We start from the raw sequence: 21658 nt of genomic DNA, 5'->3' as shown, positions 1-21658 counted from the left end.
AACATCATCAAAAAAATTATACACCAGACCAGGTTGGGTTTTCTCCCCGGTGGCACAAGGATGGTTCAACAACACAAATCAATCAGAATGCATACATCAACACCACATTAACAAAAAAAAAAAAGATCAAAAAAACCATATATCATCTCAAGGATGCAGAAAAAGCATTTGACAAAGTCCAACATTCCATTCAATGATGCAAGAACCCCTCGCCAATGAGTGGGTTATAGAGAGGAAACATGTCCTGAATATAATCAAAGCCATTTATGAGAACCCACCACAAATATAATCCTCAAATGGGGAAGAAACTGAAGAGCTGCTCACCCAAGCTGGAACACAGACAGGATGCCCACTCTCACCACTGCTCTCCAAAACAAGAGTTGTGGAAGTCTAGCCACAAGCTTAGACAAACCAAGAAATAAAAGGCATCCATATAGGAAGAGGAGAGATCAAAACTGTCAACTGTATGCAGATTGACAGATAGTAAATAGCAAAAAACCCTAAGGACTCAACCCAAAACCTACTTGAATGATTGAATAAATTCGCAAAGTAAGCAGGATAAGGAGAAGATTAAACATCAGAAGTCAGGCATTTGCTTCATACCAGCAATGAAATGTTAGAAAAGGATACAAAATATATGCCTTTTAAACAAATTGCAACTCACAAAAAAAGTAACTCCCAACCTCGGAATACACTGACCAAGGAGGTGTAAAGGGACCTATATAGCGAGAGCTAAAAACTTAACAAAGATAGAAGAAATCAAAACAAGACGTAAAGAAATGGGAAAGATATTCCATGTTCCTGGATTGGAAATCCAATATGGTAAAAATGGCCATAACCAAAGCAATCAACAGATCAATGCATCCCTACAATTACCGAAATACCCAGGACATTTTCCACAGAACCTAGAACAACATCAACAAACATTTATATGGAACCACAACAAGACCCAGACATCGCCAAAGCAATCCTGAGAAACAAAAACCAAGCAGGAAGGCATAACTCTCCCAGACTCAAGAATACTACAAAGCCACAGTCATCAATCCAAAACGGTGGGTACTGGTACAAAAACAGACAGACAGACCATGGAACAGAATAGAGAACCGCGGAAAAAACCCTGACACCTATGGTCAATTAACTCTTTGACAAGGGAGCAAGAACATAAAATGGGGAAAAAAGAAAGTTTATTCAGCAAGATTGCTGGAAACCCTGGACAGCCTGGCATGCAAAGAAGGAGGAAAACAAACACAACCCTCAGCACCATGCACAAAAATAAACTCCAAATGCTTTGACTGAAAGACTTAAATACGGCACAGGACACAAAACATCAAACTGCCTAGAAGAAACATAGGCAAAAAACTCTCTGACATCAACATCATGAATAATTTCTCAGGTCCGATCTCTCCAACAGCATCGAAATTAGAGCAAAAAAAAACCCATGGGACCCGGGGGGGGTCAGTAACAACGTGAAAAGCTTTGTTGCCCGCACAAGGAACCACAAAGAAAAGAAAACAAAAAGACAACTTACAGAATGGGAAAAGAGTTTTCAATGATTTGCAAACGACAAGGCTTAATCTCATAGAATATATAAACAACTATACAACCAGCGAAGCAAAAAAGCCAATCAATAATGGAAATAAAAATGGGCAACAGACCTGAATAGACAGTTCTTCTTCTCTTCTCCAAAGAAGAGGTATACAGATGGCCAACAAACACATGAAAAAATGCTCAACAATCGCTTGACTATGAACGAGGAAATGCAAAGCAAAATATCATGAACATATCCCTGCAACACCAGTCCAATGGACATCATAATAAATCCACAATAACAAGTGCTGGAAGGGGGTCGTGTGGGAAAAGGGAACCCTCGATATGTTGGTGGAATTGTGAAACTGGACCCACGCTCCGGATAACGTTTGGAGATATCCCTTAGAAATCGTATACAGAGCAAGAAGTGTCCTCAGCTAACTGCTTCTTTGCTTTATGCCATTTGGGTTATAGAAAAGACTTCATAGGGGGAGTTCCGATTGTGGCTCAGTGTTAATGAACCCAACTAGTATCCACGAAGATGCGTATTCCATCCCTGGCCTCTCTCAGTGGGTTAAGTATCTGGCGTAGGCGTGGGCTGTGCTGTAGGTCCCAGACGTGGCTCAGATCCTGCTTTGCTGTGACTGTGGAGTAGGCTGGCAGTTGCAGCTCTGATTCGACCTCCCGTCCAGGAACTTCCATATGCTGCAGATGTGGCCATCAAAAGAATTTAAAAAAAGATTTCATAGAAACATTCTACATTTGGATAGTGGGGACACCTGTAGGTCATAACAGTAGTTACCAAAGTATGGGAGGTGGGATCTGCCCTTTCTGTTTTCCACAGGCAGGCCACTGTATTGTTCTTAGCCACTAAGTGAAGTATACTGCCCTTTACCCCTATGTTAATTTTCCCCCTTTCACATGCATGCCTTTATATAGATTAGAAAAATTTAAGAGGATACATCAGAGTTTGCCTTCACAGCATCCTCTGGTGATGAAAGCAAATATCGTAATCAAGAAAGTAAATTCATCAAAAGCCAGAATGTAACCCTTTTGGTTTAAGGTATCATCTTCCAAAAAATAGTTCAACTTGATAACACTCCTGTTTATAGAAATTCCAACAAGAAATTTTAAAATAATATCACTCTCTACATTGCAAAGACGCTAAAGCACTTAGCTTATGACTCTATGTTTTAACTTACTTGTTCAGTTTTTTTCCCAGCGACTTTCTCAATTTTAATTCTTCTAGGTAGAGTTTCTTATATTTTTCCAATTTCGTTTTACTAGAAGATTCATGAAAAGTGTTTTCTTTGGAGCATTGAGATTTCAGATATTGCTCTAAGTTTTCTTGAGACACTGCTTGTGTCTAAAGCAGATTAAAAGGAAACATTTAAAAAATAATTATAACCTGAGTAACTCTAGTATATTTACTCATTTAGTTTGGAGTCAACGATTCAGAGAGCAAATGTAAATGTGTTGAAAAAGAAGCTCACTTTAAAATGTTTATCATCAATGTTAACTGAATTATATCTGAATTATAAAATTAAAGTTGAATTGCTGTTATATTAGTGCTCATGTCATGTGATAACACAAAGAATCATAGGATCACTTTAAAATTTAAAAAAAATTGAGAAATACAATGTATGAGTAATCCAAGAGTACAGCACAATTTTTCAATCACAATATTTTCTTATCCTCCAAATAGCCTTGCATTATACCAATTGGTGTGATTTTGTCATCTGAATCACTGTAATCTAAAAGCTCAACTTAGTGATAATAATGACGGAAACTGGAATATCTTAAGGGAGAAAAAAAATGCCATCTTCCACTCGGAAATCTACAAAACCAACTATTAGAAGAGAAGCAGAGGAAACACATAAAATGTATACATCCATGTTGTAATTTAGAGGGAAGTGAATTATAGCACATTCAAGATCAATACATCCACCTGTAGGAATAAGCGGACTTTTGTTAACTGTTCTTCTATCTCCTGTCTTGCTCCTTCTTCAATCTCCTGTTCACAGTGCTCTACCTGACTGCGTTCCACCATATTCATTTCTATGTGACTCTTGAGGTTTACTACTGCTTGTTCCAATTTTTTTTTTATTCTCCCCGAGTTTTCCACATCTCTTCTGCATTCCTTTCGTACATAATAATTCCTGTTGAAGAACTTGATTTTTTTGCATCCAGATGTAGACATTTGGAACATGCAGTTCACTGCTGTGCTCTCGGACCATCACTCTGATATGACAGAGTGAAGAATAATAATGACACTGAGTAATACAGTGTAATGAGGGAAGTAGGTTGAGAATAGCTTAACTCACAACCAGTATCACATTTTGAAATAAATTCAGTTACAATAAAATGCTATCTACACTGTAGAATGTAGAATCTTGAATTATGCAGAAAATGAAAAATTTCAAACCACCGAGTCACCAAAATAAAATCATTCCTGTCATCATCTGTATTACACATTTGCACTTGATTTTATATTTTATGTGTCTATAATTATTGCATATCTTTTCTCCGTAAAACGACTATAAGTCATCTCTTAGTAAAAAGTCCCTTAGTACTTCCCCCTTATCTTAGCTGTCCATGATTTTTAAGGAAGTTGTAGAGATACTGAATTCTTCAGAGCTGAGTTAATAAATGGCTCCCCAAACAACATTTTGAAAACAAGACTCTAATGAAATAATCTTTTTAGTCTGCATTCCAATGTCATAAGCCTTTTTTCAGAACTACAAATATTTTATGCTCATTTGACCTGCATTCCAAGGAGAAATGTTTCACAGAGTGAAGGAGAAATCATATCTCCTAGTGGAAAAGTTTAGTGAGATGATGCACACAAGTTTCCTGAACCAAACAATGCCTCAAGGTTTGTAAGTCTTTGTTACTTTCCAGAAAATAAGAGAACAAATGAAACCAAAACAAACCAAAGTACTCACTGGTATTTCAGTGACACTGAGTTGGGAAGGACTCACTGGCTGTAGGTACAATGATGTAGTGAAGAGTAAGGATAAAAACGCAAGGGCTTTGCAAGATGGTTAAGGGAAGACTGATGGCCCTTGAACAGGCTGACAGTGACAGCCAACAAGAAAAGATGATTAACCTAAAGAAACCAGGACTCACTGGGTTCAAATATCTGTATCCCATTTACAGCACTTGCATGTGTCCAGCTGTCAAATACAACTAAAATAAAGAAATGGCTTCCTGGCTAAGATCACATCCAGGGTACTGCCAGGAAACCATGGTCTACAGATGAAGCCAAGACTATAAATCCCCTTGTTAAGACCTTGGAAAGATTTCATGTCTGCCTCAAATTCTGTTAAAGATATTAAAGCATAAGAATTGAATGGTTTTGTCCCATGAGAACTTCACAGGGAGCTCAAGGTGAAGAGCTTACCTCAGAAAGATTCATGTAAGGGCAGCTTTTGCAATGGAATGTACCCCAATAAAATTCAGAGGAAACTCAAAGTTTTAAAGAGAACTGTGGAAGTAAAAACACTGCTACCACTGTTGACTAAAAGAGGCCAAGAATGGTGGGTGTGTGGGTGGTAGATAACTGCACCCTTTATTTCCCACATCTTCATAGTGAGAGGACTGTAATCAAGGGGCTAACACTAAAAACCACACCCAGGTACCTTAGCTGTATCTGTATCTGATGAAGATGGTACAATCTGGGACTTGAGCCTGAGCCTGACACCATCATAATTGAGAGTTGTGGGAGAACTAGGTAGGAATAAGTGTCTTTTTCATGTGGATGGAATATAAAAAATTGTGGCCAGTGAGCAGATATAAGGCTGGTTTTTAAATGTAAAGGTAAGTTTTAGAAAACCCACCTTATAAAAAAGGTCTGACGTGGGGCAACCTTAAGTGACTTGCTCCTAATGAGCAGAATACGGGGAAAATGCTCTGTGAACTGCAAGCCTAGGTTAGAAAAGACAATACAGCTTCTCCTTGGCCCTTACCCTGGGATCCCAGGCCACTGTTGTGAAGGAGCTCAGGCCGGAAAGAGACCCCAGGTGTTCAGGGCAGGGGTTGCACTTGTCTGGCCCAACCAAAGTTCCAGCCACCCACCACCACCACCAATCAGATGAGTGAGTGGACACATCTTCAAGTGATTCCAGACCCTGGCCTTCTTGCTCCCTCAGCTGAAGCTCAGGGGAACAGAGGCCACTGTCCTGGCCATGTTCTTCCCGGTGTAGATTATGAACCTCTGGGAAGTTGTCAGGGAAAAACGGATAAACAGGAAACTGTATTAAAAATGATCATAAGAAATATCTCATAAATACAGTTGAATCTGGGATCCTATAACCAGGAATCTAATAAATGCAGAGATTATTTTAAGGAGTTCCCACCGTGGTTTAGCAGAAACGAATCTAACATCCGTGAGGGTGCAGGTTTGACTCCTGGCCTCGCTGAGTGGGTTAAGTATCTGGTGTCGCTGAGAGCTGTGGTGTAGGTAACAGACACGGCTCACATCTGGCATTGTTGCGGCTGTGGCATAGGATGGTTCTGATTTGTATGTAGTTCCGATTTGACTCCTAGCCTGGGACATTCCATATGCTGTGTTTGGCCCTAAAAAGACAAAAAGAAAAAAAAATCTACCAGATTAATTTCTTAATGACAAAAAACACTGAGGAGAAGAAGCAGATATCTAGAAGAGACACTTAAGAACTTCTGAGGAGAAAGCTTTTTAGGGTTCCCTTTAATTACAATTTCTTATAAATTGGCACGTGAGCCACCTTAAAAAGTCTCAAGATTGAGGCTAAGGAAAACTTATAAGCAAGGAGGCACATGATTAGAAGTACAGTACCTGAAAAACAACTAGAAATCGTCGGTATAATAACCAAAATCAGACTTTTTAACTCATTTCATTTAACTGAAATTCCAGAGATAGGCAGCTTTGAGTATTTAATAATCTAGCACTCAATCTGCATTCATGTTCCTTTCCTCAGGGAGGAAATAAACCCTATGGAAGCATTTTTAATTTCCACACTAGTAAAACATACGTAGTGTCCTTTGGTGGTATTTAAGTTAAATACAATTTTCTCTCTGCTTAAAGCTTGTCCGCATGAGGAGGTAACACTATCTCCTCTTATGTTCTACCACAATGCTTCTCCATATCACACAAACAGTCTTTGAAATTGTGAAATACAAATTATGGATTTATTATTTGTCTCTGATAAACTGACTAAATATTACCTGTTTTTTTGGGGGGAGCGCACTTGGGCCTGGGATTGAACCTGTGTCACAGTAGCAACCTGGGCCGCTGCTGTAACAACACTGGAGACTTAACCAGCTGTGCCACAAGCAAATTCTCAATATTATCTGATTTTTAACAGCTGCACTCTTGAGTATTTTTCTTTGGATGGCATGAAACCTTTATTCCATTAATTATGTATTACTTATAAACACGGCTACGCATCCCTTTAAGTAAAAGGAGGTGGAAACAAGGACCTGTGAATTCTGAGAGCCAAGAACACGATCACCACGAAGAGTGGTGCGCACAAGAACCAAGTCAAAAGAGGATTGAGTTGTGAACTGCAAGAGGATGGATTAGAGAGACTACCAAAGAGGAAAGCTGACAGCACAGACTTAATTTTCTCCTCCCAGACGGCAAAAAAACTTATGGATGAGTCTATGAATTATAATGAGTTAAACATAAGAGCGCACAGAGAGGACCAAGGCAGCAGATCCTATGACCAAGATTTGAGAAAAACTGGAGTGAAGTGGGAGGCACTGGGTTAGAGTAGTAGTTCTGATAGAGGGCAGAAGAGAAATGGACTTTATCTTTGTAAGCCTACTTTCCATCATGTCATGGAGTCAGCAGGCCTAAGCTGGCCACAGTTCCTTCAGAAGCAGAACATCTCCACAGCAGTGGTTAAAAATCATCCCACTACACTGACCTGTTATTATTACATAAAACAACTGTTAACCTGTAGGATGACTGGGGAAAGCGTTCCCATAAAATCTGACAGTACTGGCACTTAGTACTGGCACACTGGCATACAGATCAGTGCATTACCACTGAGGATCTAAAAAGAAACCCTCACAGTTACAGTCAGTTGACTGTCAGTAAGAGTGACAGATAATTCCATTTAAACAAATGGTACTGGGACAACTGGATATCCGCACAGAACAGAATAAAATGAAACCCCTACCTCATACCATATGTAAAAATTAATTCAAAATCCAAGAGCTATAACTACAAAAATTCTTTAGAGGAAAACACAGGTGTTATCTTCATGACTGGATTTGACAATTCTTAGATATGACACCAAAAGACAAAAAATAGATTAACTGAACTTCCTCAATATTAAATATGTCTGTGCTTCAAAAGACCCCACGAAGAAGCTGAAAAGGCAATCTCCTGAAGGGGAGAAAACATGTGAACATCCTGTATCTGGTAAAAAAAAAAAAAAAAATGGTATCCAGGATACAAAAAAACCCTTCCAATTCAGTAATAAAGCAAAACCAATTTAAAAGTGGGCAAACACTTGAACAGACATTTCTTGGAAGAAGATACACAAGTGCATCATAAGCACATGAAGAGATCCTTAACAATATTAGTCATCAGAAAAATACAAATCCAAACCACAATGAGAGGCCACTTCACACCTACTAGGATGGCTATAAGCAAAACAACAGGTCATAGTAAGTGTTGACAAGCATGTATAGAAATTGAAATGCTTACACACTTTGGATAAAAATGTAAAATGGTGCAGCCACTCTGGAAAACAGTATGGCAGTTCCTCAAAAAGCTAAACAATGACCATATGATACAGCAAGGCCAGTCATGACTATATTCCCAAAAGGAAGGAAACATGCATTTATACCGAAACCTGCTGTTATATTACAAATGTTCACACTGGCATTATTAACAATAGCCAAAAAGTGGAAACAACTCAAAGGTCTAGCACCTGATAAATGGATAAATAAATGTGGTCTGTCCCTAACATGTTGTAATGTTCAGCAATAAAAAGAAATGAAGTGCCGATACATGCTACAAAATCGATGTACCTTGAAAACACTGTGTGACTCTATTGATATGAAATACCCAGAAAAGGCAAATCCTCTTACAGAGACAGGGAAGAGAGTAGTGGTTCCCCAGGTTTGGGAAGAGTGGGGAAGGGGACACTGGCACAGGGTGTTGGCTAGAAGGTATAGGGTTTCTTTGTTGGGTGATAACAATGTTCTAAAACTGATTGTGGTGACAACTGTATAACTCTAGGAATACACTCTATGTCACTGAACGGTACAATTTACATGAATGTTTTATATTTCACTAAAGCTGTTACCAAAAAATAGCTGATGCTTTGGGATCAGGAAGGGTGTGCTGTTCGGCTTCACATCACTGGCCAGGGTTCAAGAAAGAAGGGAACTAACAGTGTGCTCTTTTGAATAGGGAAAAAGGTGTCTGTCTTACTCACATAACATCTATGAAATTAAAGGGAAAATCTGGTTCACTGCTCAAAGCACTAAGTGATTTATAATTCCCCAAATTAAGAGTTTTTGGGGGCCCCAAAGTGAATACAAATTACCTTATGTTTTAGCGTATCTATCTGAATATCCATTTCAGTTGGACTGCTTTTTACAACACCATGGGCACTAAGCTCTCCTTTTTCATCTTCATTTACTTCCCTTCTTGCCATTTCCAAGCGTTCCTTCAATCTGTAGAAATGTATAGAATGAATAAGTCAAGTTCTTTAAGAGTAAATATTTAATAATGACTTAAAACAGATATATCTTCTACCATGTAATGTAAAAAACCTATAAATTATGGTCCTTTCTCATTTGTTTGATCTAATATGGTTTGAAAATATAATAACTAAATTATAATTTCAGATAAATAACATCAAAAATTTTAGAAACATATACAGTAGGGAAAGTGTTAGTATATGCATGTACATATCACAATTCATATAGATTTCTTATAAATAAGTTTTTATTTACATCCATTTTTAGTATGTTAATATGAAACATTAACTTATTGTCTTATTAAATACTAGTAATACACCAGAGATCAGCACCCAAGGTGAAGAAGAAGAACATACTTATATGTGAATGTTTTGAAAAGATACAAAAATACATTTGGGTACCTACTGATCACAGCCTACAAGAAGAAATAAAGTGCACACAGAAAACATCAAGTCACTCACTCAAAATAGAAAAAAGAAACAAGAGAGAAAAATCTTTGGAGTCTGAGTTGTGGGGGAAAAAAACCCGCCAGGCTTTAGAAGAAAGGAAATCAGCAGAGAGAGAATGTGTAACAGCCTCCTCAAGACTGTTTTAAGAGATCTGGAAATCTTGGTTAGTGCGGTGTTAACAATATGCAAAGCAACAAAGAGAAAGTTATATGAGAAAACAATATTGCTGAGAATCAGGGAACAGCTCTAAGCAGAATTAACCCTCAGCATCCACAGCGTTTTGCTTCCAAGACCCTCACATACCCTGTGGATACTGAAATCCTCAAGTCCTTTCTAGAAAATGGTGCGGTATCTGCATATACCCTGCATATCCTCAAGTATACACATTCGATCTTCTCTAGATCCTTCTAAAATCTAATACAATGTAAATTCTACCCAAATAGTTGTAAATGCAATGTAAGTACTATGTAAATAGTTGCCCAGCCTGAGCCCAACCCAAGTTTTGCTTTTGCAACTATCTAGAATTTTTTTCTGAAGTTGGTTGAATCCAGGGATGTTGAGGGTGAAGTGTACTCAGCAAATAGGTGGGGGCTTCACAGACAATGGGAAACACTAGTCTTTTCTTTATTTTCTGAGTGGTCAAAACATGATCACTAAGATTATTGTACTTTAAGTCATACTTCAAATACAAAATATATATATATTTGCATGTATATTTTCTAACTAATAGAGCAGAAAGAAAACATAAGCCAAATCAAGATAATCTTCCATGTTATTAAACATGACACCAATGGGGTTTTAGATATTAAAATACTTGAATGCTGAAGGGGAAGAACACTACTAAAAGAAGGAAGATCACCGAAAAGAGCAAGGATAGCCTGCAAAAATAAGAATTCAAGGTAGACGATGAAGACTAGGGTGACTATAAGCAGCAGGACTGTCACGACGGTTTTGGAAATCATTAGAGAGTAAACGTAATAGTGCGGCATTCAAAAAAGTTTCAGACTGTGCTTTAGTTTCCATGGTACATTTTCAAAAGGGAAATTTCTTTAATTATGAAAATGCATATATAGAATGTGTCTGTTTCTAGGCTTTAATAAAATAATAATTCATTAATAGTTGAAATGATCTGAAATATTAAAATCTTACCCAGTAAGCTCTTTTTCTAATCCATCAGTTTTCTTCTTTTCCTGATCCAAACTGCTTTCCAGAAACGGTATGAACTCCCTCAGTTGCTTTAATTGTTCCTTTCCATCCACAGACTTTGAAAAAAAAAATAAGCAAAGTTATTTTTTCCTATCTAGACACTTATTTGTCTTTCTTAAAAATGTTATTTTTTTGGAGTTCCCACTGTGGTGCAGCAAGTTAAGGATCTGATGCTATCTCTACGCAGCTGTGGGTTTGATCGGCCTGGTACAATGGGTTAAGGATCTAGTGTTACTGTGTCTGTTGTGTAGTTCACCGTTGCAGCTTGATTGGATCCCTGGCCCGGACACTTCCATATGCCAGGAGATTGTCTGAAAAAATACATATATTTTATATTATATATAAGTATATATGTACACACATTACATCATATACCATATATGCTAGACATACATGTGTATATATGTTATACATACCTACATAACATATATGTGTATTTATATAGACATATATATTTCTTATGAGTCCATGAGTCATAAGTGTTTATAGTGAACCGTAGTTCATAAACTTGATGTCATAAGTACAGAATTCATAAATAATGGCTTTTGTTAAAACAACTGATTTTTCATTTTCATGATTTCTTCATTTTTTCTGGAACTGAAATTGCCAAAATTTATGTGTTAAAAACAGAGGTTTTGACACATAAAAGACTAAGAGTTGATAAAAATCTTTTTCAAAGAGTGGTTATATTTAGAATTCGGTTTCTAAAAATGCCCTAGCAACATTTTCATCCATAGTTCATAATACTCCAGGTTTTGTTCATCACATCTTACTAAAATCATCTCTGAAGAATTCCCACTCAATGCCCATTACATTTTGTTTTTATGATCACATGGCCATGGGATTAGATACATTATCCATAGGCCTTCTTGCGTAAGTTTCAGTTTCATCTTTTCTTTCTTTTTTGGGGGGGTAGGGTGGGGCTGGGCCTGCAGCACATGGAAGTTCCTGGGCCAGAGATCGAAACTGAGCCACAGCTGTGACCCAAGCTGCTGCAGTGACGATGAAGGATCCTTAACCCGCTACACCACAAGAAAACTCCCTTCCTTTTTTCATTAGCTATTTTTCTCTTTAAAGTTTAAGTCTTTCCTATACAGTATATAAAAATATAACTCTTCCTCGATTCTTGTAGCTTTTTATTTTTTATTTTATTTTATTTTATTTTTTGTCTTTTTGCATTTCTTGGGCCTCTCCTGCGACATATGGGAGGTTCCCAGGCTAGGGGTCTGATCCGAGCTGTAGCCACCAGCCTACGCCAGAGCCACAGCAATGCAGGATCCGAGCCGCGTCTGCAACCTACACCACAGCTCACGGCAATGCCGATCCTTAACCCATCGAGCAAGGCCAGGGATTGAACCCTTAACCTCATGGTTCCTAGTCGGATTCGTTAACCACTGTGCCACGTCGGGAACTCCCTCTTGTAGCTTTTTAAATTTCTCCCCTTCCGTTGGATTTTAACATTCTTTAATGCATGGTCTCATTCGAAAATTCAGGTTTTCATCAATTATTCTCTTCTTTTACCCTAAAACAGGATTTTTTTTTGGCTGTGCCCCTGGGACGTCAAAGTTCCCAGATCAGGGATCAAATCCGCACCACAGAAGCAACCCAAGCCACTGCAGTGACAACAGTGGATCCTTAAATTGCTGTGCCAAAAGAGAATTCTGAACTCCGAGTTAATTAGGAAAATCTGATTGTCAGCCTTGCAACTTCACCAACCATTTTTTTGAGTGTCATCAATGACCTTTTCCTTTACTCTTTGATCCTGCTTTACTTTTCTTGCAGCAACTGATAAGCTAAACCATGCTTCTCTAAACCACTTGTGTCTAAATGACAGTAACCCTTGGGGTTCAGTCCTAAACCTTTCTATACTGTTTTTTGTTTGTTTTTTAATGACTACCCCTGTGGCATATGGAAGTTCCCAGGCTAGGGGGTACAGCAGAACTGCAGCTGAGACCTACAGTAGAGATCATGGCAACACCAGATCCTTCACCCACTGATCAAGGCTGCATCCTCATGGATACCAGTTAGGTTCTTCACCTGCTGAGCCACAAAGGGAGCTCTGGCACAATTTTTTATTTAAAATCTTAGTACAAAAATCACTAACTTTCTGAATTCAGTTAATGTCCTTGATAGAGAGAAATTATGCTATAGCAGCAAGGACCATCAATGTAAATCCAATAAATACATTTTATCAATAAGACATTTCCTATTTTATAAAATATCCTTATATACTACTAGTAAAACAATTAAAATTCCTTTTCAGTATGACAGGGATTAGAAGACTGACTTACCACACTTGTACTTGGCGGGTTTCCATGAAGCTGTTCAATTTCGCCCACGTGCTTTTTGTTCGTCACTTTCAAGTTGGCAGATTCAATTTCAAGCCTAAAATGGGTATTTTACAATAATTATTTGCATACATAGATTTTAAAAATACCTCACAATTTGTAAACCAACATCTACAGAGTCATTTATATAAGTTCTAAAGTTTTGAAAAGTAGATGATTTGGCAATCGTGCCAATTTTCGAGTTGTGTTTTGTGGATAATGTGAAAAATTCAGAAATAATGGGGAAGTACGTTGCATTCCAAAACACCCCAAAACTGAATTTTTTACCCAGCTTCACAATAACGCATTCTTTATTATCATTCCTGATATAATTCTTATACTATACTGCTTATCTGCTTTATACTTATACTCAAGTTATTCTCTGTGCTGCTCTACTGTACTTTTGCATGTGATCCTTCATCTTCTCGGTAGACTTCACGGCCTCTATATGTAGTTCTTGTGCTTCTTGCAACTAAAATAAAGAAAACGAAGTTGTGTTTTACCTACAAATACACCTTCACCCATTTGTCTTTTATGACTCCTTTTTTGTGCCATAAGAATGGAGTTGAACTGTTATGACAGAGACCCTATGGCCCACAAAGCCTGAAATATCTGCCATCTGGTCCTTTACAAGTTATTGACCTCTCTTCTAGTACTAAAACACAACATTATTCATGCTTTAAATTATATTTTATCAAATGCATATACTCACTGATAAACTGGCCAAAGAGGGAAAAGACAGAATTACCTTACAGTAAACAATTATATTTTGGTCTTCCAAGTTCCACATCAACTACAACATTAAATATCCACATATGTCAGTGACCATGGCCAGTCCAGGGATTATGAAAGTCTTGTGGACTAGTTAGAGAGACAGTATCTACACAGGAGCCAGGATGTGTGGTTCTCAGTCCCAACCCCACCCATTATTAGCCATGTGCCCTTGAGCATACCACTTACATTTTCTGTCTCAGTTTCTCCATCCGTAAAATGGAGATAATAATAGCATCTACCTTACTGGGATGTTGGGAAGCTTAAACTGGGGAATACATATAATGTCCTTAGAAGAGCAGGTGGCACATAGGAAGTGCTAAGTGTTTGCAATCAGCATTACAACTGTTGCTCTGGTGTATGTTCTAAACAATTTAATGTTTCCGCAGAGAGCATGCCAATGGACACGATCTTCTCCACAAGTCACGTGGAAATCCCCCTTCATACCACTGAAAGTGGCAGACAATGGGGAGCCTGAGGCCCAGAGCAGATGCCCAGAACTTCAAAAACTTACACTAATTCCACCAACCCACTATTTTTTTCCTCTTATAATAATTTATAACTTACTTCCTCTCTGTCCTACTCACTGGCCAGTGACCATGGACTACGATGCAAAGAGCATCTTGATTGAGTAGTACTGACTGATAGTACATGACTGTTAGAGGAAACGTTAATTCATTGGCATGGATATTTCCCAAAGTTCTGAACCAATTTATTCCCAGCAACTGTTTATGTCCGGCTGCTCTAGCACTCAGGTGAGAAAATTAAGGTTATGGCCTATCAAAATCAGAATTGCTACCCCCAGAGCATTACAATTGGTGAAATTCTCTCAATCTGTAAATCCCAGTTTGGGCTGCATAATGAAGGAAAGCAAATCAGAATTTTTCTTTCATAGTGAGGGAGAAAAATTAGCATTTAATTGAGCAATTCTTCTCTATTAGATTAAGTGCTTTTGATCTTATATTTCATGCTTAAAAAATTTTAACAAAAGTTTCATTATATCTTATCTCTAAGAAGGAATTATTGGTATGGCATTAAGTACTTTATCCTAATAACTGTTAGGATAAAATATGTTCAATTTATGCCATGCATATCCTGTAACATTCCCTGAAAGACAAATGTATACTAAGACAAGATTATCACTCATGACAACACATTAAAGCAGTGTGACATGAAGGGCTAAATTGTCCTGCACAGACCAGATGACAAGGGCTGAAGAGGACAGGGTGAACGATGGAAAAAACAAGCTTTCTGCAGAAGGAGAGACTGGGAGCAGGTCCACATAAATGGAGGATTAGGCGAGAGGAAAAGAAACTGAAAAGACAGAAAGGACAGCATGAGGAAAGGCCAGGAACAGGTGAAATCAGCCAATTCACTCAGAGGATAAAATCCAACAGCAGGGAAATTATCCACACAGGTCCACACCCTAACTTGAAAATGAATGTTTACAGTGGCATTCTTTATAGCCCCAAAGTGGAAACACACAAAGGCCCATCAACGGATGAAGGGATCAATGTTTTAACTATATAACAGAGTATAGCTCAACAATGAATGAAATGGAAGTGCTGATAATGGTACGTAACATGGTAAAACTTTGAAAACTTTATGTCAAATCCAAAAAACTAATCATGGACCACATACCATGTGATTCCAGTTATATGCAACACCTGGAATGGGCACATCTATGGAGAAATTAGCCTGGTACCTGCTTGGTGCTGAGGGAGGTGGGGAGCTGTGGGTGATCGCTAAGGGATGCAGGGTTTCATTTTGGGGTGATGGAAGCATTCTAAATTTGATTGTTGTGATAGTAGCATAACCCTCTAAAATAGGAAATACCAAAATATACAATTTAAACGGGTGAATTATAGATACATGAATTATGTCTCTGAAGTTTTTAAAAAAATCCAATGGCAGGATCTAGATAATTTTCTTAATTCTCTCTTTTGGGAGCACATGCCACACAAGATCTGAATATCTCCCTATTTCAACAACAGAGCTAAATTGAAAAGAAAGAAAGGCAAAGCCTAATTTCAAACTGGTTTGTAGAATGACCTCTCTGCACAAGTGAATCTGAAATCACAAAATAAATATACACAGATGCCATACCCTTCACCAAAATTACACTTACAATTTTTTCCGATCATGCCATTAAACATTCTCCTCTGATTTTATCTGGCTTGTCTGATCATCGTTATAGAGATATCACTAAAAAGTACTGTTTAACAGAAAAGCAAAGTCTCTCAACTTCTCTGAGGAGTGTGCATCACTGTCTACTTTCCAAAGGGGAAATAGACTAAGAAAAATATAGCATACAAAGAAGAATAATAAAAGCAGTGTTTAAGAAATAAGGGTGTAATTAAGATAATAAAATTGAAATAAAATAATTGTAACGAAAATACAAAAGAAAGCTATCCATGGGAATTAGTATCCTAAAGCATTTTATGTCATTCATTAACATTTAACAATCTCATACATACTCGACTTGTGATTTGACGTAGTTTCTTCTTTAAAATCCTGTGTCTCATCTTCTAATTTAGCACGATCAGGCGACATCAGCTCCAATAAAGCCTCAGACAGGGACTGCTTTGTTAGGGAATCAGCCAGTTCTTGTTGAAGTTGTCCCACAACCACCTAGTAAGATACTCTGTCACTGTTTTATAAATCACCTTATTATTAGTTACATTAGTAACAGTTAACTCCAATATATGTACTTTGAAAACTATCACCACAGACATCAATTCGCCTTCTCCTTTCCTTCACATGCACACTTCCAGCTCACTGAATTTGGTTAAAGTTACAGCAGATGTTATCCTCCTGCCTTATTGATGTTAAGTTATTAGAGGACAGATTCAGGCCTGCTACCCACTCCCCAACCCCGCCAATGAATTTGCAGAGCTCTACTAACTCCTGAAGTCTCATAAAGAAATGGAGGTGAAAAAAAAGAAAGAATAAAAAGAATAAAGGCATTCTCTTGGGCCCAGTGTTTTAAGGATCCAGTATTGTCACTGTAGTGGCTTGGATCACTGCTGTGGTATGTGCTGGATCCCTTGCCCAGGAACTTCCCCAAGCAGAGGGTACAGCCCACCCTCAAAAAAAAAAAAAAAAAAAAAAAGAGGAAAAAAAAATAGGTGTGCAGTCCTAAGAGGTAGTGGTAAATTCCACTTTGTTGAACATTTTCCCCTCCTTGCTTCCATTAACTTCAGAGTTCTCACCATAAATATACTTCAGTAAAACTCAAACCAAACTAAACCAAACCAAACCAGAGTTCCTCACAGATTCAATTGGTGCTCAAATGAGGGTCATGCCCATGGACTTCAGGGCCCTTTGATAACCGGGCCTCCATCTGCCTCCCTGACTAAAGCCCCTACAGCCCTCCCCCCAACCCGCTCTATTCTAGCCTCTCACGAATCCTGCCACCTCTCATTACTCTGAGGATAGGAATCCAAGGCAAAGTTAACGTGTGTTATGTGTTGGACAAACTCATAGCCGAATAATAGTAATTGAGCCATAAAATGAGAATTATGAGCAAATCATTGGTACAAATGTTCAAAGTAAATTATCAGTAGCAGTGGGAAGATGAAATCAAATGCAGTTTGTTAAAACGCACCACATTTGTCCCAAATGATGATTTAATGAAAAGCGGATGCCTTTAAAGAGTAGAGAGGTTATAAGAACACATGATTTGAGACTGAACTATTTCCAAATTTAATTTCAAATGAACATGAATAACATTGTACCAATGAAAAGGTATGAAAACCCTACTGAAGGAAAAAAGCACTATGAGGTACAGCACCTACACATCAGTCCATCTGGGAATCTGGATGGGGCTGTCAAGGTCATCCACCCAAATGAATATTAATATCAAAATACTCATACTAGGTATGAGCATTGCATTTATCTTTCCACCAAGGTATTACAATGAGTGACAATAAAGATTGAAATGATCATCCCAGCAGTTGTAAGAATAAATTATTAATATCTGTCTGTATCTATTAACAATTTATAACTTAATCTCTTAAAATTTCTTAGGTGACAATCTTGTCTTTACTCAGCATCAAGCACTCTCAGGTCTAATTTTTGTTTGCTGGATACAAGCTATGCTCTTAGGCTGATTTATAGCCTATATTTTATATATATACACACACACACACACACACACATATACATATATATATATATAAAATGTCTATATAGCCTATATAAACCTATATTATTTCTTATATTCAGCTAGAGTCAAATGTGGCCATCATCAAATATTACTCTGAATTTTCCCTCAGGAAGTCTGACAATTCTCTTTCTTTCTGGATACTTACTTCTCTTTCCGTTTTCTCATTTTCATACTGATTCCTCCTCTCTTTTAGGTGACTGCATTCCTCGGGTAACTCCTTGTTTCTTTCCTTCAGCATCAGATGTGGTTTTTCACTTTCAGCTTGGAATTTTTTGATAATATCCAGACACTGGTCCTGGAGATTAATTACCATTTTCTCCTTGCTGTCGACTTCGTTTTGCAAGTCATCCAGCTGCTGTCGCAGCAACAGGTTTTCACTCTCTAGTTGGGATGATCTCTCCTTCAAGGACTCTTGCTGCTCGTCCATGTACTTCTTCACTTTGCCTTGTTCACTTGGAGGCATGTGTGCAATTTCCTTCTTCTGACACTGTGCTTGGCTTAGGTCTCTCTGTACAGGTACAGGTTCAAACACCAAAGACTTTTCTCCGAGAGCATCTCTCCTGTGATGGAGCTCGGTTTCTAGGCTATTGGATTTTCCTTCAGTTGTAGACAGTTGCTGGGAATGCACCTTGCTATCTTTCAGGTAGACAAATCCAAATTTATTTCATCTTGGAAGGGGAAGCACTTATCTTCTGCTCTCTGGAAGGCAAGTTCCAGGTCTCTTTCTGATGTCTGACTTTGTTCTTGATCATGTGTGGCAGTAGCCAATCCAGAGTGGGATGATTCAACTTGCCTTTCAGGTCTTTCTTTATTTTGTCTTTCATTGTCCAGTCAGACTTCAGCCTTGTATTCTCAGCTGTCAGAACATTAAGCTGTCTACTGCATTCCAAGATTGTTTTTGTTAATATGTCCTCAAGTTTTACTCTCTCTTGAAGTTAGCAAACTTATTTTTTGCAATTTTAATGTCCCTAAAACATTTCTTTCCCATTTCCTGGCTATGATTTTTTATTACCTCTATTTTCTGTTTTAACATGGCAATTTCATTCTGTGACATGTGGTTTTCAGACAACAGTTTTTTTTGCTTTCTCGAGACTCTCAGCTTCCTAAGTAAAACAAAGGAGACGTTCAGCTGGGGACTCAAAAGTACTCAAATTGACACCTGATTTCCTCTGAAATGAAAGACTAGACTATATATTTATACAATGAGAAGATTGCAGTAGTAATGGATATCCAATAGGAAAAAATGAAAGTGGGATACATCCCTCAAACTTTACACAGCAGGAATCTCCCCAAATTAAAAAAAATGACTGAAGACAATGAATCCAAGAGAATAAAAAGAAACCACAAGAGAATTTTTAAAAGCTCAGAATTAGAAGGGCCTTCTCTGAATTACAAGAAACCCAAAGGCTTAAAAGAAAAGATGAATACATCTGACCTACATTGAAGAATTCCATCTGGCATCTCAGCTATACAGCCACCCCACAGGGAGAGCATTATCTCTGTACATAGTTTGAACAGACTGAATTTCCCCAAACATTTTTTCCAGAGAAAGTTTCCTAATACTCCACTTTCCTAATATTTTTACAGTTAACAGGAGTTACATCCACTGACAACTGACAAAATCTAGTCACTATGCTAAGAACTTCTATCATCAGCAGTTAACTCACTATGACAACTCTGGAATGAAGAAACTTAAACATATAAGCAAGCTGCATGGATGTCCCCCAGGTCTTCTGTTTCTACTATGAGTCCTCTACACTAGACCACAACTACTTCTGTGGTATAAATATATAAACACAAAATAAGCCTTATGTTTCACTAATGGCGAGTACACGAATGGTCAATCAGGTAAAATTTATAGAGCGCTTCTGAGAAAATCATGAGATTATTTGCTGCTGCAATAACTTTAATGCCTCTTTAAAATGTTTTAAATAGTAATAGATATGAAATGGCTAGGGTCACTGCCGTGGTGTGGGTTCAGTCCCTGGCCCAGGAACTTTTGCATGTGGTAGAGGCAGCCCCAACAAAGCAGAACAAACAAACAAAAAACCAAAATGCACACAGGGATTTGAATCAAGAATGTTACTTTGTTGGAGTTCCCGCTGGGGCTCAAAGGGATTGGCAGTGTGTCAGCGGTTACAAACATGTAGGTTTGTTACCTGCAACTGCAGTGCCTTGGATCTGCCTGCAAACTCCTGATTTTTCAATAAGCTAACAGAATCTGCATTCAGAAGAAAAGAAAAAGAGAAATAAAATATATGAGTAATTTTTGTAGATAAAGGACCATGTACTTTGTACATTCACTCATCTGTACCTTGAACAAATACATATTGAGTATCTATGACGTGGAAGGCATGCTATGAAGCTCAGCAGTTAAAAACAGATAATAGACAACTGGCTCTTATTTAGCTTAAAGTCTCGTAGAAGAGAAAGACACATAACGATAAATGCAGATAGGTCCTATAAGACAAGAGAGGTCTAGGCTCATATCACAGAACCTGATGTAGACTAGGTCAGGGAAGATTTCCCCAGGAAGAGACGGCTACACTGAGACAAGAAGGCTGAGCAGGAAGCACGGAGCAAAGGAGGAAGAAGCACACTGCAGACAGTCTGCAGCACATCCCACATGCTCTTGCAATCTGATTCTAGCCAGAGGAACAGGTACCAAGTTCCCCTCCGACCTGAAATAAGCAAAAGCAAAACAAACAGAATACACTAAAAATGATATTCAAGACAAAAGGGCTTCAGGCAATGAAGGACAATGATCCCTGAAAACACATGAACTTAGCCCAAAGAACACCCCATCTCACTGCCTGAGAGAATTTCCAGGTCATGACACAAGGAGAAGGAACTGAAGTGGAGGCCACCAGGCTCCCTAAGTAGAAGGGATGATGCTGAGAGTTGGTGTGAAAGCAAAGCAGATGGAGATCTTAGGTCAGAACATGAGAGGAGGGAGTTCCCTGGCAGTGCACTGGGTTAAGGACCTGGGGTTTGTCACTGCAGTGACTCGGGTTGCTGCTGTGATGTGGGTTCTATCCCTGGCCTGGGAACTTCCTTATGCCACAGGCAGGGCCAAAAAAGTGAATTAATTGATAAAAAATACATGAAAATAATTTAAAAAAAAAAACCGAAGCAGAAAATTGAGAGAACTGCAAAGAGAAACAGACAAATTCACAATCATAGTCTGAGATTTCATTACCCCTCACTCAATTAAGTGAGAGAAAGGACAGGCAGAAAATCAGCACACAGATATTAGACTTGAACATCAATATTCTTTAAAAGTGGCTATGCAACACTTACCAAAAAGGACTCTATTCTAGGTCGTAAAATAAATCTTAACAAAAGGAGTAAGGTAAAAGGATTGAAATCATACTAAGTATGTTCTCTAACTACCAAGTAATCAACCTGTAAATCAAGAACAAACCTATCTCTGGAAAATACGCAAATATTCGGGAACTAAATAACACACATCTAAATAACCCTCGAGTCAAAGAGGCAATGAAAAGAGG

General features: G+C 38.1%; 1 protein-coding gene across 1 annotated transcript in view; it reads right to left on the bottom strand.

The window, feature by feature from the left end:
* Positions 1–2725: 2725 nt before the first annotated feature.
* Positions 2726–21658, bottom strand: part of LOC125121890 (ankyrin repeat domain-containing protein 26-like) — a 70548-nt gene continuing 51615 nt past the window's right edge. The window contains 14 exon segments of the mRNA XM_047770201.1: positions 2726–2893; positions 3476–3631; positions 3633–3707; positions 3709–3768; positions 9072–9201; positions 10827–10939; positions 13175–13268; positions 13612–13682; positions 16459–16491; positions 16493–16612; positions 18295–18794; positions 18797–18982; positions 18985–19086; positions 19089–19252. Of these exon segments, the coding sequence (XP_047626157.1) occupies positions 2726–2893; positions 3476–3631; positions 3633–3707; positions 3709–3768; positions 9072–9201; positions 10827–10939; positions 13175–13268; positions 13612–13682; positions 16459–16491; positions 16493–16612; positions 18295–18794; positions 18797–18982; positions 18985–19086; positions 19089–19252 (1972 nt within the window).

Source organism: Phacochoerus africanus, chromosome 3, assembly GCF_016906955.1.
Source record: "Phacochoerus africanus isolate WHEZ1 chromosome 3, ROS_Pafr_v1, whole genome shotgun sequence".
Taxonomy (NCBI): Eukaryota; Metazoa; Chordata; class Mammalia; order Artiodactyla; family Suidae; genus Phacochoerus; species Phacochoerus africanus.
Note: the sequence above shows the minus strand (reverse complement) of the source record. Positions and strands in the feature narration are given on the sequence as shown.